General features: G+C 35.9%; 1 protein-coding gene across 2 annotated transcripts in view; it reads left to right on the forward strand.

The window, feature by feature from the left end:
• Nucleotides 1-13,885, forward strand: part of LOC145683683 (uncharacterized) — a 51,717-nt gene that overhangs the window by 14,767 nt on the left and 23,065 nt on the right. Inside the window, exon 2 of one of the 2 annotated variants that reach the window (XM_081755037.1) lies at nucleotides 4,210-4,614. The exons of the other annotated variant lie outside the window; for it this stretch is intronic. Coding sequence (XP_081611163.1) covers nucleotides 4,210-4,614 — 405 coding nt within the window. The remainder of the gene's footprint in view (nucleotides 1-4,209; nucleotides 4,615-13,885) is intronic. 2 annotated transcript variants of the gene reach the window in all.

The following is a 13,885-nucleotide window of genomic DNA, read 5'->3' on the forward strand; positions in this document are numbered from 1 at the left end:
ATTTCAAACAACACAACATCCCCCAAGAACTCATCGATAATCTGATTGAATCCATGCCACGCAGGTGTGTGAGGCTCTGTTGGCTATTCGAAGTGATCATATGACATATTAAGGAACAATCAGTGTTGTTGCCTTGCCTATTTGTGAGCAGTTCGAGAGGTTCACACATAACCGTCTTGTGTCATGAGCCATGTGGACAAGGTTTTCCGTGCCCCAACACCAGTATGTACCTCATTTTTCTAGTGTATCTTAAAGCATTTCTTCTTGTATAATATATATGAGTCAAACACAAGCTTATTCATACACTATCTTAAGGTCTTGTGTGATATTTCAGCTAAACCCCTAATTTTTTGAGCATTGTATACAGTATATATATTGCGAACGCGGCATTGAACCTCCGGGTTCCATAGCGTTTTATATATATATATATATATATATATATATATATATATATATATATATATATATATATATATATATATATATATATATATATATATAGTGGCGGATCCAGGATATGATCAAGAGAGGGGCTAAACCATAGTTTGCAGTTTTATCCAGTGTAAAGCAGGATTGAAGCCCATTTTATGCAGTGTATACTTGAGTGTGAAGGGGGGCCTATAGCCCCCTTCGATCAGCCTCTGTATATATATATATATATATATATATATATATATATATATATATATATGATCGAAAATGGCCTCGAATCCATACTCGCTGAGATGAACAGAGGATGCCGTTTAGATCCACAAATTCAGCCCCATTATTACTGTAATGGGGATGGTGACATGTAAAGATAATTGAAAATTATCGATATTAATGTCAAATTCATAATTTTGGGGCTCCACAAGTTCATTGGTGACAGTTTTGGTGCCCTTTGTGTCCAAAATGAAACGTATTCTCCTCGTGCGAAGAACGGATATTCTGCTAGTCTGTAATAATAACTAACGGAAGTTTCACTTCTCGCTGCTCAAATTTACTCACTTGTGCGGTATATGTGTGTAAAGTAGAATTAAAATATGTTGCTTTAAGTATTTTTCCGTTAGCGAAATACATTTTATATACAGTAGGACGTCGATAATCCTAACGTCAAAAATCCGAACGCTGTCCCTGGAAGCTTTTTACATTTTGTCTTAACGCTAGCGATAAAGAAACAATAGCGTGTCCATCGACGTTGTGTCAAGTCAGTGTTTTTACAAAAGTTCATTTATATGTAATTGTTTATCATGTATTTTTATTTTTATTTTTTTCTTAGGCCTATAATTTTGAAGTGTGACTTACAAGAACAGTGTTATTTAGAGTACAAGCAGGTTCTTCAGAAACATTAAATGTAAGTAGCCTTACGTACGGTACTGTAATTACTGTATGTATTGAATAACCACTGTATCGATAGAAGAACATACCGTACAGTACATGTAAGCCTAAATGGCATTTTCTTGCTCATTTTCGAAAATCCGAACAATCTGAAAATTCGAACTACCTGTGGTCCCAATTACTTCGGATTTTCGACTTACCACTATATATGTTGCAGACATGTTACAGCAAGTAAGATTGCTAACATCAGGCCAACAAATAGTTTTTAAACTATATTTTCCTGTTTTTGCCAATATGTCCGAACAAATGTTTTTTTCTAATGGTTTCAAAATTTCCGGAATTTTACATAGAACAATGAAGATATCTCTATGAAATATAGGTTTGCTTTAACATATTAACTAAAATGATTCTGTGATTAACAAAAATGATGATTCTGATAATACCCAAATTTTCCGTTTTTTCCCCAGCTCGGAAAAACCGTAAAAAATGTTTTTTTTTTTACCCAAAATTTCAGTTTTTTCACAGGCCTTCATAACAATAGTCCGAACACACAGTGCACCGAACACTCCTAACGATGGCAAATGTTAACACCACGACATCGGCAACTACAATTGAAATGAACACGTGACCATCGCCACTAGACCTTGGCACAATGTCAGAGCGTTGCATTGTCTGATGAATCCCAATATCTTCTTCATCATGACGATGTGAGGGTGCGAATACGCCGTGTTCCAAGGGAACAGCTAATTGACATCTGTACTGCGGGACGGAGACAAACTGGCTGCGGCTTAATTATTACCTGGGGAATATTCAGGTTAGCATCCATTGTGTCTAGTGGAGCTCGAGCAAGGCACCATGACGGCCATGGCGTCGCACGCTGCTTGCAGACTACGTACACATCTTCATGACGGCCATGTTTCCCATCGGTAGTGGTATTTTTCGACAAGATTATGCACCATGTCACAAAGCCAGGAGTATGATGGAGTAGTTCGAGGAACACAGGAGCGAGTTCCAAGTGATGTGCTGGCCCCCAAACTCTCCGGATCTGAACCCAATCGATCACATCTGGGATGTGATTGAACGTCACGTGAGGGCGCATCACCCCCTTCGCGGAATTTACGGGAATTGGATGACTTGTGTGTGGATATGTGGTGCCAACTCTCTCCAGCGACCCACCGAGGAACATTGCGACCATGCTAAGACGCATTGCCGTTGTTATTCGTGCCAAAAGGTGGACATACTAACAATTAGGTAGTTAGTCATAATGGTATGGCTAATGTGTGTGTATATTTTAACTCGTATATTTTGTCTCGACTCGAATTCGAGTCGAGTCGAGGTAGAGACTGTCGAGTCGAGACAGCAACATATTTTCGAGTCGAGACAACATTTTCTCGAGACGAGTCGAGACAGGCTTAAATCTCGACTCGACTCGACTCGTGCGCATCCCTACATGCGAGCATTTCATGTTTTTAGTAGCTACTCGGATTTCCCTCATAACATATCTATCATAACCTTGTTGTGTCATAATTGCGCAAAACACCGTATTAAAACCGGAAGAGTCAGAAATCAACTACTTCCGGTGTTAACGTTGATTACTATAGAGTGAAAACTGAAATGCATTGCGAGAGGTGATTTTCTGTACTCAATTAGTTGTTCCAAATTATATTTTATTTCCGCTCTTACCTCTGTACTAAAACAGGAAGTGGTAGAAATTATCATCCCTTCCTGTTTAAAGAATAATTTTGATAAAATAACAACGAAATTTCGTTACCTGGTGCACACGTGACGCTGTTACTTGGTACTTGCTATATTCGTACGAAATTGATTATAAATTATACACTCTCTATTCTCAGTGAAGAAAAGGAACTCAACATGTCACGCCATATATGTCTTTGAAGAATGACAATCACAGAACCGAACGTGCTGATACCTTATACATGTGAAATTCTTCATGATTTATTCTTGACTACTAGTATAACTGAATCCATTATTCTGCACAATGATATGGATGGTTCTTAGCCAATCTTCCAGAACGACCTCCTCGAGTTTCCTTACTCTGTCGTTGTCGTTCAGGTCTTGACCCATCTGTAAGGGACATGTGACCTGTTCGAAAATTCCTTTTCCACTTGACGACAAGGTCATGAAGCGGGCAATCATTAAGATACATAGTCTTCATTTCATCATGAATCTTCTTCTTCTTCTTCTTCTGGTATCTGACGGGTCTACAGGTATAGAGTTCCGGATTTCAGTTGAGAACCCCTGCCTCTTATTTGAGCTGAATAAGCATTAGTAGTACACGCATAGGAGCTGATGTTGAAGAGCAACTGTCCCACCTTCGTGATGTATGTCTGTTAGCTCTCAGAGATGAAACTGAGTGGTGGTCCTGATGTTTTGCATTTATATGAAGAACTAGTGGCACTGACGATGATTGGTTCTTGAGTGAGCCAATGGTGGTTGTCTGAAGTGGCCCTCATAATGGTGGTGGTCCTAAGTGCAGTGTGTTGTAACCTTTCAATTGCAGACACTTAAACCACACTACGAGCTTCTATATTCTTCATCGTGCACCTTATTGACAATTAGCGCCACCTGTATATAAAATAACTGCCTTACATTAATAATTTTCTTCAAAATTTTCTTGTTAGGTCTAATGCTTACACAAGAAAAGTTGATTTAAATGAGTCGATAACTTCTGCTGGATAATTGAAATTTTCTTATACCTTCCCGTACAGATAACATGCTTTGCATGAGTTATGATAAAATGTAAGTTCATGTAATGTAGCGATCTTAGAGAAATGGATAAGTTAACAAGTTTTACAGTACTCATACTCTTCATCCAATATACGTTCAACACATTTTAAATTTTATTTTTTTCTTTTAAAACTTATTTTTCAGATAAAGACGTAAACTCACTGGTCCAAGGAATCATTGATTTTTTTTTTTTACAAACAATCAAGAATAAGAACACAGACCAGGGATTTCCGTTCGTAGACCTCAATTCCAATTTCCTCGAAGCAGTAGACTTTGATCTACAGTCTGAAGGGTATCCACATTCAAAAATACAGAATGATATAGAAGAAGGCTTTTTTGTGTGTCAAATTAAAAATTTTACAAATCTTTCGTCCGCTAATAATTTACAATATTTCCTGACTCAAGATCCAGACAGAAATATAGCAATTATGGAGATATTCAGGAATAAAACAAATTCCTTGGAGGAAGAAAATAAGGAAAATCTAAATGAACAGTCTACGCATGGCGAATTTCATGTTTCGAACAGAACACCTTTATTGGCAATGCTGGGTAAGTTGGTATTTATATTAGAAGCAGATTTTAGTTATGGTAAAACATTTTTCATAAATATTTTGTCAATCGTCATCATAGGTATTCTATCGTTGTAGCAGATCACTTGCTGCAACTAAGAATCTTCCATTCTTCATAGTTTTCAAATAACCTTTTCGTCTTCATATTTGACTTTTGTGCTTTAATACCGTCTATCACTATTATTGTTTTTCCGCTCTTCTTCTTTTTCCTGCCACCGTACCCTCGAGCATGACAGTTCCTTTCAAGCGCTAGTTCCATATAGTTTCTCTTAGCCTTTTCAATTACATCTGAACTTGTTCTCTCCACCACTATTTCTAAAACTTTCTCATTCTCTTTTCGTTCACCGTCTCCTTTAGCCTAACCGGCATAATAGTGGGACGTAAAACTCAAAGATTTAATTTTTTCATTTTTCTTTTCGTTCAACCTAGCTAATTCTCGCAATTCTTTTTCAGTCGCAGATTTCAAAAGCTTCCATATTTCTTTCATCGATTTTGTGTAATGCCATTGTTTTTCCTGCATATCAAATAATACTAAACTTTATGAATCCTTTTTCTAAACATTTTTCTAAACCTACAAAATAAACTTCCCCTCTTTCTTAATACTTCTTTCGCCATTCCTATCCTTGCGTTTACTTCACATTCGCACTTCATTTCACCAATAATAGTAATTTCAACCCTAGTATCGAAAACCATTAGGAAGAACTAGGCACAGACGGAAGGACAATATTAAGATAGATCTCGCAGAGATAGGAATACAAAGTACAATTTGGATCCAATTGGCTAAGGAGAGAAGTAAGTGGAGAGCTTTTGTGGGGCTCCATAGGCCATAGAGTTAGTTAGTATCGAAAACTCTTCCCCTCTTGTATTTTTTTCCTTTACTGGCTTCTACATTTGACATCTACGGCATGAGTGTTGTCTTAATAAGCTTATCTTGTGCGGACTGTTGTCTTAATAAGCTGTCTTCATTATGTAAGCTCTTCTTTCCTATTTCTTCTAGATAAATGATAAATAATAACACTTTAGAACCACGGTATTTAAAACTAAATATATATATATATTTATGTTTGGTTTTGAAGTAATTGGGCGTATATTTCGTTTCAGGCTTTCTAATGATCCATTTCGATGGAGTGAAAATCAGTAAAGCATTTTTGGTTGAAAACAGATGGTGAATTTCCTTATTCCCCAGAATTGAAAAATATGTTCCATAATAAATTAGATTCTTGAAAAAATGTTAGATTTTGATGCACTATTTTACTCTATTTTCCTTCTTAAGCTTCGCCGTGATCTCCAATGCTTTATTTTAAAATTAGTCAACAAAGATAGAATGAGCTTAGGTTTGTCCGCAGCGATTAAGAAAATATGTTTGACAGTTTTGATAACAAATATTAGATTTTTAATAGATTTAGAATAGGGTGTGTATATTCTATAATAATTTTTCAAAAAAACATTTCACACTTGGGCTTGAAATCATTCAGCAATGAGAGAAATCAATTCACTCTCTCTAGCGATTTAAAACAAAAATTAGTAGCCACCATCTTGCCAAAATGTTTTGCAGAACTTCTCTTGTTTTTATTAGAAACCGCCAAGTTGGTGAAGTATGAGACAATGAAAACTAATAACACAGAACACAAGCACACTTTCACTCGTTTCTTCACCGCACAGAATCAATGCTATTTTTTCTTCACAACTCCCATGAGATTCGTAAAAGTTCTTCAAACAAAATTTCAATTGGTAAACTATTACCAAAGGTCTCTATACGACTTTCAAAATGTGTTGCAAACCGGAACTGATGCATGACATCAAACAAATTACAATTTGTTTTCCGTTCACTGATGTAGACACACAACTTTTTCCCAAGTTTATGGTGTGTTGGTGTAACTATTAAATCAAGTCCTGAAATTGTCGATTACTATAATTAAGATTAGTCCATGCTATCAAACCATTAAATTAAAATTTAAATGGACAATTAACACAAATTTAGTTCGATGCAATTGTATCAAACTAAAGTAATTTCAATCAATGCCCAAATGTTGTGATTTTTTTTTGTTTTTGTTTTGTTTTGTTTTGTTTCAGAGGTCCACTTCCTGAAATGGCAGATATTAACCTGAGATATTTAGGAAACATGGTGAGAGATGACAATACAGAATTTGCTTTATTCGTTTGCTTAATACAACATTACAATAAACTAGCGAGCAACGATGTGTTGACTCTGGAAGGATTTAAAAATAACGCTGCATTCTTAACTTCTTATGTAAACTCCTCGATCACCGCGGTTGAAAAAATTAATCAAGCGGCTGATACGTACCCTGCTTTCTAATTTTAGAGCAGAAAAAAAATCATATACCTGGCTTCATTTAGTTTCAAACACTTTACTAGAATTCTGATCTATGTTACACATTAATTATGTAATATGTTATAGAATGTCTATCCTAATCTAACTTTCACAGTTAAGGAAAGAGATAGGAGAAACGATTTCTTGGCATGAAGTCAGTGTATCATCATTCGCATTTAATGTAACTCCTACATTTTCCTCAATAACCCTATTTTCTTAATGTGTTATTGCTTCTTTATTTTCCTTTGCAAAACACTTCAGGGACTAAAAATTATGTACAATGTTTTTGCAAAACTAAAGAAAACTAAGAAACAAGAAACAATAATCTATATGAAACGTTAATTGTGCAAAACTATTACCAAGTGGAAAATCACTGGAAAATTACGGGAAACTAACAGTCACTCCGCACAGAACAAAGATCTGAAGTTTATCAAAAAATAAAACAGAAAACTTCGTATTTCTTGAATAAGCACACAAGATATATATGTACCATGTATATATATTGTGGGAAGTCTCATTACGCATAGTAAGTCAATATTGTAACATGACGAGAATTAATTGGTGAAGGGGTAAGATATTTAATTAATCATGTTCATCACACTTTGTAAATTATTCATATTTTAAATGAAAAATAAAAATTCAAATCCCAAACTGGTGCTGTAGTTCATTCACATTTCTTCAGAACAATTAAAGAAATCATGTACTAACATATAACTCTGTGTGCAGACAGAACATTCCCTCTAATAAGAAATAATACTCATGTGTTAATTCAAAACTATTGACGCTTCCTACTTCAAGCCATCAAGAAAATTCTTCTAATTGTTTAAAGTAAGCGAAAAAATAATATTCACACCATCAAAACTAGCAAGAGAAGGTAGGTAGACTAAAATGGTAGAGAACTAGTGACAATGTGCTAGTATCTAAAGAAAAGACAAGAACTTCTCCGTTATCCATGCTGAACGAATTTTGGTGAGTACAGAGGTGGTCCATGACTTCATAAACACATTGCCCATATTCAACTTTAACTGCAAATCTTTCTTGTCGTCAGTCTTATTCTTAATTGACCAGTTTTGGATATTAAATTAATGTGATGTATCTAGTTTTTATTTAGTGAATTAAGACATTACCAACTTGATGCATTTCTTGCAACTATCTGAAATTAATGGGTAGTTCATTAAGATCATATACTCTATAGCCCCCATAATTAAACTATGTTCATTAATTTCCGAACTACAAAACTGGGTATATGCGTGTGTCCGTATCCGGGTTCGATTCCAACTAGTGACACATGAGAATATATTCAATATAATAAAGTAATAAGAATACAAAACAAATTACTTTTACTCCAGGTGGATATGTATGCCTAGATCATTTCTAATAAAAGTATTAAAACGCACTTGCTTTATAAGTTACTTGTGATGTCAAGTGCGATTAGCAAGACGTTTGATATAGTAGTGAAGAGTGGCGGTTCTGTTCCCACTCCGGAATTATTTTCAATTATTGTATTACTTGACAGTCAAATGATAATTGCAGTATTATAGAAGGAATATTGCGAAACTGGTCATATCTATGAGAATTATTAAATTTCTAAAGGAGTGGAAACTGCTTTTCCCAGTCAGGGAAAGCAGTAATTATGTCCCTCTTTTTCTCTACAAACATAGTACTGTATATCACGTGTAGTATATAAAATATATTAAATTCTGAAACCGGTCTGTAGAACTTTACATATTGTTTTCTCTGTGAAACAGATGTTTGTTTAGCTTTAGTGAAAAATTTTATCTGTGGCATAAACGTTGAACGTTGCAAAGAGTAGTAATAGAATGAATTAATTTCTTTATACCGGCCAAAACAGAGAGCTCTTACTTTTAAAGAAAGCAGTGCGAAATACAGAGGAAACAAACAAAACTGGAAACCTTCCTGAGCCAGCAGTCACAGAATAGTACATTATATTAGAAATATTCCCACTAAACTTGTCTTGTGCACTAGAGTTACGTACAACGTCAATATAAAGAGTCTGTTAGTGTAAAGCTGCCTCAAGGAAAGTTGAACAGATTATTACATTAGATCTTAGCACTCAGTAAATAGTTGTGCAGTATTCGCTTCAACTCAAACAGCACATATCGAAATAAGGGTTGTCAGCAAATAAAAACTATTATTTTAAGAGCTGTTGGAGCAACCAATCGCACATGACGTTTCACAGTTTTAACTAATAGTGGGTGTTCATTCAAGGTGTAACTCTTGTAAAGGGCACAAGTCTGAAATGGCTGGATAGTGAAAATAGATTGTTAAGCTAGGAAGGTTATTGCGCTTTACAAGATGGAGAAAGATGTGAAGTTCTAACAAGTGCAGCACAGAGGTGGATAAAACACTTTCGAGGGACTGGAGAAAGTATGAATGCAAGTTGCGTAAAACGTTGTGTGGCATTACAAAAGCGAGATGCTACTCTTATTGCTGAAGCTCAACGTCATCCCCACATAACCGCAAGATAACTTCGGCAGGAATCAGCTTTTAGCAAGTTCGCGAGATACTGCAATATGACGTCTTATGGAAGCTAATCTTTAAGTCCGTCGTATTTTTGTGAACGAATTTCTCCTGAAGAGCATAAAAGACGACGGCTTGAATTTGCAGAAAAATGTGAATCTTGGTTGGAGAAATGTTGTCTACATGGGCGAGTGCAGATTTCTTCCTCAAATAACAGTCCAGTAGTCGCGCATCGTCCGAGAGACTCCAGGCATGATCCCAAATATCTTTTCCACAATGTCACTGTGGTTGCGTATCGGAATCTGCATGGGGTTATCATTATATCACAGTGTCTTGGAGACTCCATAGGGTACAGAAGTATATTAAAGGTGAGCAATATTTACAAATCCTTCGGGATGTTATGTTTTTTTCTGTGTATTTTCTATCCCGAGTGAGTAATCCAATTCCAGCACGACAGGTCTTCGCTCCGTATGTGTCTACTAGTTCAGAATTGTTTCTCGCAGCAGGCTGATCTAAAGGTTCTAGATTGACCTCCGCGTGAAGCCGATATGAATATAATTGAAACAATATAGGCAGATGTCAAAAGGGTGATAAGGGTGAACTGGCCTAATCCGTCTCCACCCACAGAGACTGCTTTATGGAACATCATTGCAGATGCTGGAAAGAATTCGCTCTCAGTCATCACTGTCTTCATAGATTTACAGAAAACATGCCAAAAAGGCTCCAGGTAGTAATAAATATAGGAGGCTACTGGGACTCCTATTAAATATCTACATATAAACAGTTCTTTCCAGAGCTAGGTATTTACTTCCGTTATTTTCCTTTTTAGGTATGGCAAGGAAAAAGGTATTTATAAGTCACTTTCACCGTTTCAATGAAAGCGGAAAAGCAAACTAACTTGGATAGGATTCGATCGTGAGAACCTGCGTGTTGTAAACTCTCACTTTAACCTGAGCCATGGAGGATCGTTAGGAAATGTTCCTTGTAAAAGATATGAGTAAAGAACGCAGTCCCTTTTATATTTTCGACACAAAGACTAGCTTTACGTAATGCTTTCTAAGAAAGACTTTTAATAAATAAAGGAATTAGTTTCAACATAGTGTCAGAACAGAGAGGGTTATAAACTCTGAAATTCTTAATAAGAAGAGGAAAATTACCGGAGTTACAGATACAATCGATAAAGTAAAAAGATTTAAATGACAGTCAATTAGGTATAACATAAGAAGAAATGAAAATGTATGATATGGGAAGATAATATAGTAGTGTGCCGGTGGTGAGCCATAAGTTGTAGCTTAGAATACTTATTAAATGAATGCAACCAAATGGGGATGAAACTGATGCACAACACGATACTTAACTGTAAAATTGTGGTTGAATTTAGATAAAGTTTAAATGTTTCTAATTTTGAAAAATGACTAGTTGTGGGAAATAGGTGAGAAAGAGAAAGGATATAATTAAGAAATGAAGGAAGAGAATTAGCCTGATATTTTGTTATGATTGGTGTTGTTTTGGTTATTTGAATGATGAAGGGTTTTCCCTGGAGGAACTTGAATGTTTTGTAACGGCCAACAACTGAAACTTAATTCTGTTGGATTGCTAGGGGCGTTGAACTTTTTTTTGTGATACGTCTTTGCGATAGTATTTATTTTTTACCTTTATTTTATTATTTTGCTGACAAACTCAAAAGTGTTTGCGGCAATGAACTGGCAGAATGGTATTTTTTGGACATGGAGTTGGTTGTCTTTTAATGGTGGGATTTGCTTGCCTTTAATTATTTTGCACCTTTTTTAATTTTGTGGGGAATACCTTTTGTTGATGTGTTTTTCGTAGTTTTGTTTGGCTGAAAAATAATCACTTTGGAGTTTAATAAATGGAAAAGTATTAGGCTATGCTTGAAGGTATGCGGAAAGGCAATCAGAAAATTAGTTGTGTTTATTAATAAATATATGTTTACAGAGGCTGTCTGAAAATGTACAATTTCAATAGAAGTTTTTTTTTCGATGAATTTTAAAGAGAGTTTATAGTTTTGTTGTTAATAAATGCAATTTAATAAAATAATACAATTTAGCGAATTAAGTTAGTAATTTACACAATTATTTTATGGTTACTTTACATCTAACACACAGCTACTTTACAGTAGGTATAGGAATATATGAGGTAATCGGAAAAGAGAAGAAAAGTAGTACAATTATAATTGTTTAGCTCTTTCATAACTTTATTTTTTCTAAATGTTTTAAAGTATTATTCAGATTTGAAAATATTATTAGTCCATAGCTGAGAGAATGTTTCTCCAACTTTTCGTCAGAATATTCTGTATTGAGCAGTACTCTAAAGAGGAAAAGGAGTATTTTTAATTCTGGAAGATGACTCCTGTTTGTTCTTGTTATCTTCTTTCAAAGGGACTTTTAGCTGTCGATCCCATCCTTTTAATTATTTCACTTCAAATGTCATGGAATTTACTCTAAAATTGTGGAACATTCATCAACGGATATGGCACTGATTAGAACTCACAAAACTTAACATACTTAGTTTAGTATTATTAGTGAGAGGGGCGCTTTAATGCGACACAGATTTCAGGTTCGACAGTTGAAATCGAATTTCCTCTCAAATTTACACAATCCACTACCGCTACAACTACTACCGTCACTACAACAACAACTACTACTACAACGATAACTACCATTACTACTATTAGTACTATATATACTACTGCATGGTTCCAGAAGATTCTGAGGCCCTATTCGTTTTATTCGACTAAACTTAGGTTTCAGTGTAATCGAGAGTGTCACTATTCATCTCAGTGGTCCCGAAAACCATGGACGTGACCCAAATATCGTTGATTCTCGATTATTTTTACATGGTTCCCCTTACAATCCCTGCCTCTAGGGGTGTCCAACGACCACAATATTCGTTTCCAGATTGTAGATATGTGTGTAGTGTAAGTTGAATGTTAGATGACATTACTTCATGTGTTTTAGAGTTATGCTGGAGTTAGAGTTATGCTCATAAATACATAATTACAGTATTCTGAGTTTTCTTTTTAGTAGGCTATATAGTTTATGATATTTAAATATTATCCGGAAAAGCCAAATATGGAAAACAAATAGTATACGAGGTGTGGCAATTAAATGACGAGAGTGGTGTCATAAATATGATGTTTAGCAAAGAAAGTTACAATTGACTGTTATCCCCTTCAATATACTCCCCCTCCCCTATCTATACACCGCTGCATACGTGCATTCCATTGTTCAAAGCAATGCTTTAGGTCATCAGATGTCACCCTGTTCATCAACTCTGCCGTTTTTCGTTTCACCTCTTCCACAGACTGAAAATGTGTTCACTTCAATGCACTTTACACATTTGGGAATAGATAAAAGTCACAGGGAGCCAGGTCTGGGGAATACGGAGGACGGTTGAGCACAGGAATGCACTTGGATGCTAAAAACTGCTTCACAGAAAGGGTATTATGGGCAGACGCTTGTCTTGGTGGAGGATCCGTGGATCGTTCTTCCATAAATTCGGTCTCTTCTTCCTTATTCTTTCCCTCAGCTTGATTAGGACTACTTTCTAGTAGGTCTAATTCACCATTTGATCCATTCAGTTATGATGATACCCCCTGATATCAAAAAAACGATGAGCATTGCCTTCACTTTCGATTTGCTTATTCGTGCTTTTTTTTTTATTTTTGGCGATGTGGGAGTCTTCCAGTGCATGGATTGACGTTTAGTCTCCAGGTCATCCATGTTTCATCACATGTGATGACACGTGTTAGCAAGTCTGGTTCTGCTTTGAGTCGTTCCACAACGTCACAGCAAATGGTCTTTCGAATGCATTTTTGTTCCTGAGAGAGGTTCTTTGGGACAATTTTTGCACAAACTTTTGTAATGTTTAAATTGTCATGCAAAATTTGTCTTACTGTATCTTTGTTAATGTTCGTCATGTCTGGTATCATCCAAATGCTCAGACGTCTGTCTTTCCGCACAAGTTTATTAATTTTTTGAACATTTTCGTCAGATCTTGAACTCAAAGGGCGGCCGAGTCGTTCATCATCTTCAACCCCCTCCCTACCTTCTAAAAATCGTTTGTGCCATTCGAAAACTCGCGCACGTGACATAGCATTATCACCGTACACCTCTTTTAACATTGCACAACATTCCGTCGTCTTTTTTTTTAAATTTCACCAGAAGTTTGATGTTAATGCGCTGCTCAACTTTACTGTTCACCATGATTCCAGCATTAGCACAGAACACTGTCCTCTTCAAGCAAGCCTGCAAAGAAAAGAAAAGCTTTCAAAATCATGAAACAAACGTGGCTGCTCATGAAGGTTCGAAATCAACAACACATCATTAGCTACCTCCCTTTACGATCCTGCGCGACAGGAGGTGGGCAGTGCTATTTAATTGCCACACCTCGTATGATTGAAAACCGTAGGTAACAG

The sequence above is a fragment of the Thermobia domestica genome, chromosome 4 (assembly GCF_964235325.1).
Source record: "Thermobia domestica chromosome 4, izTheDome1.hap1.1, whole genome shotgun sequence".
NCBI lineage: Eukaryota > Metazoa > Arthropoda > Insecta > Zygentoma > Lepismatidae > Thermobia > Thermobia domestica.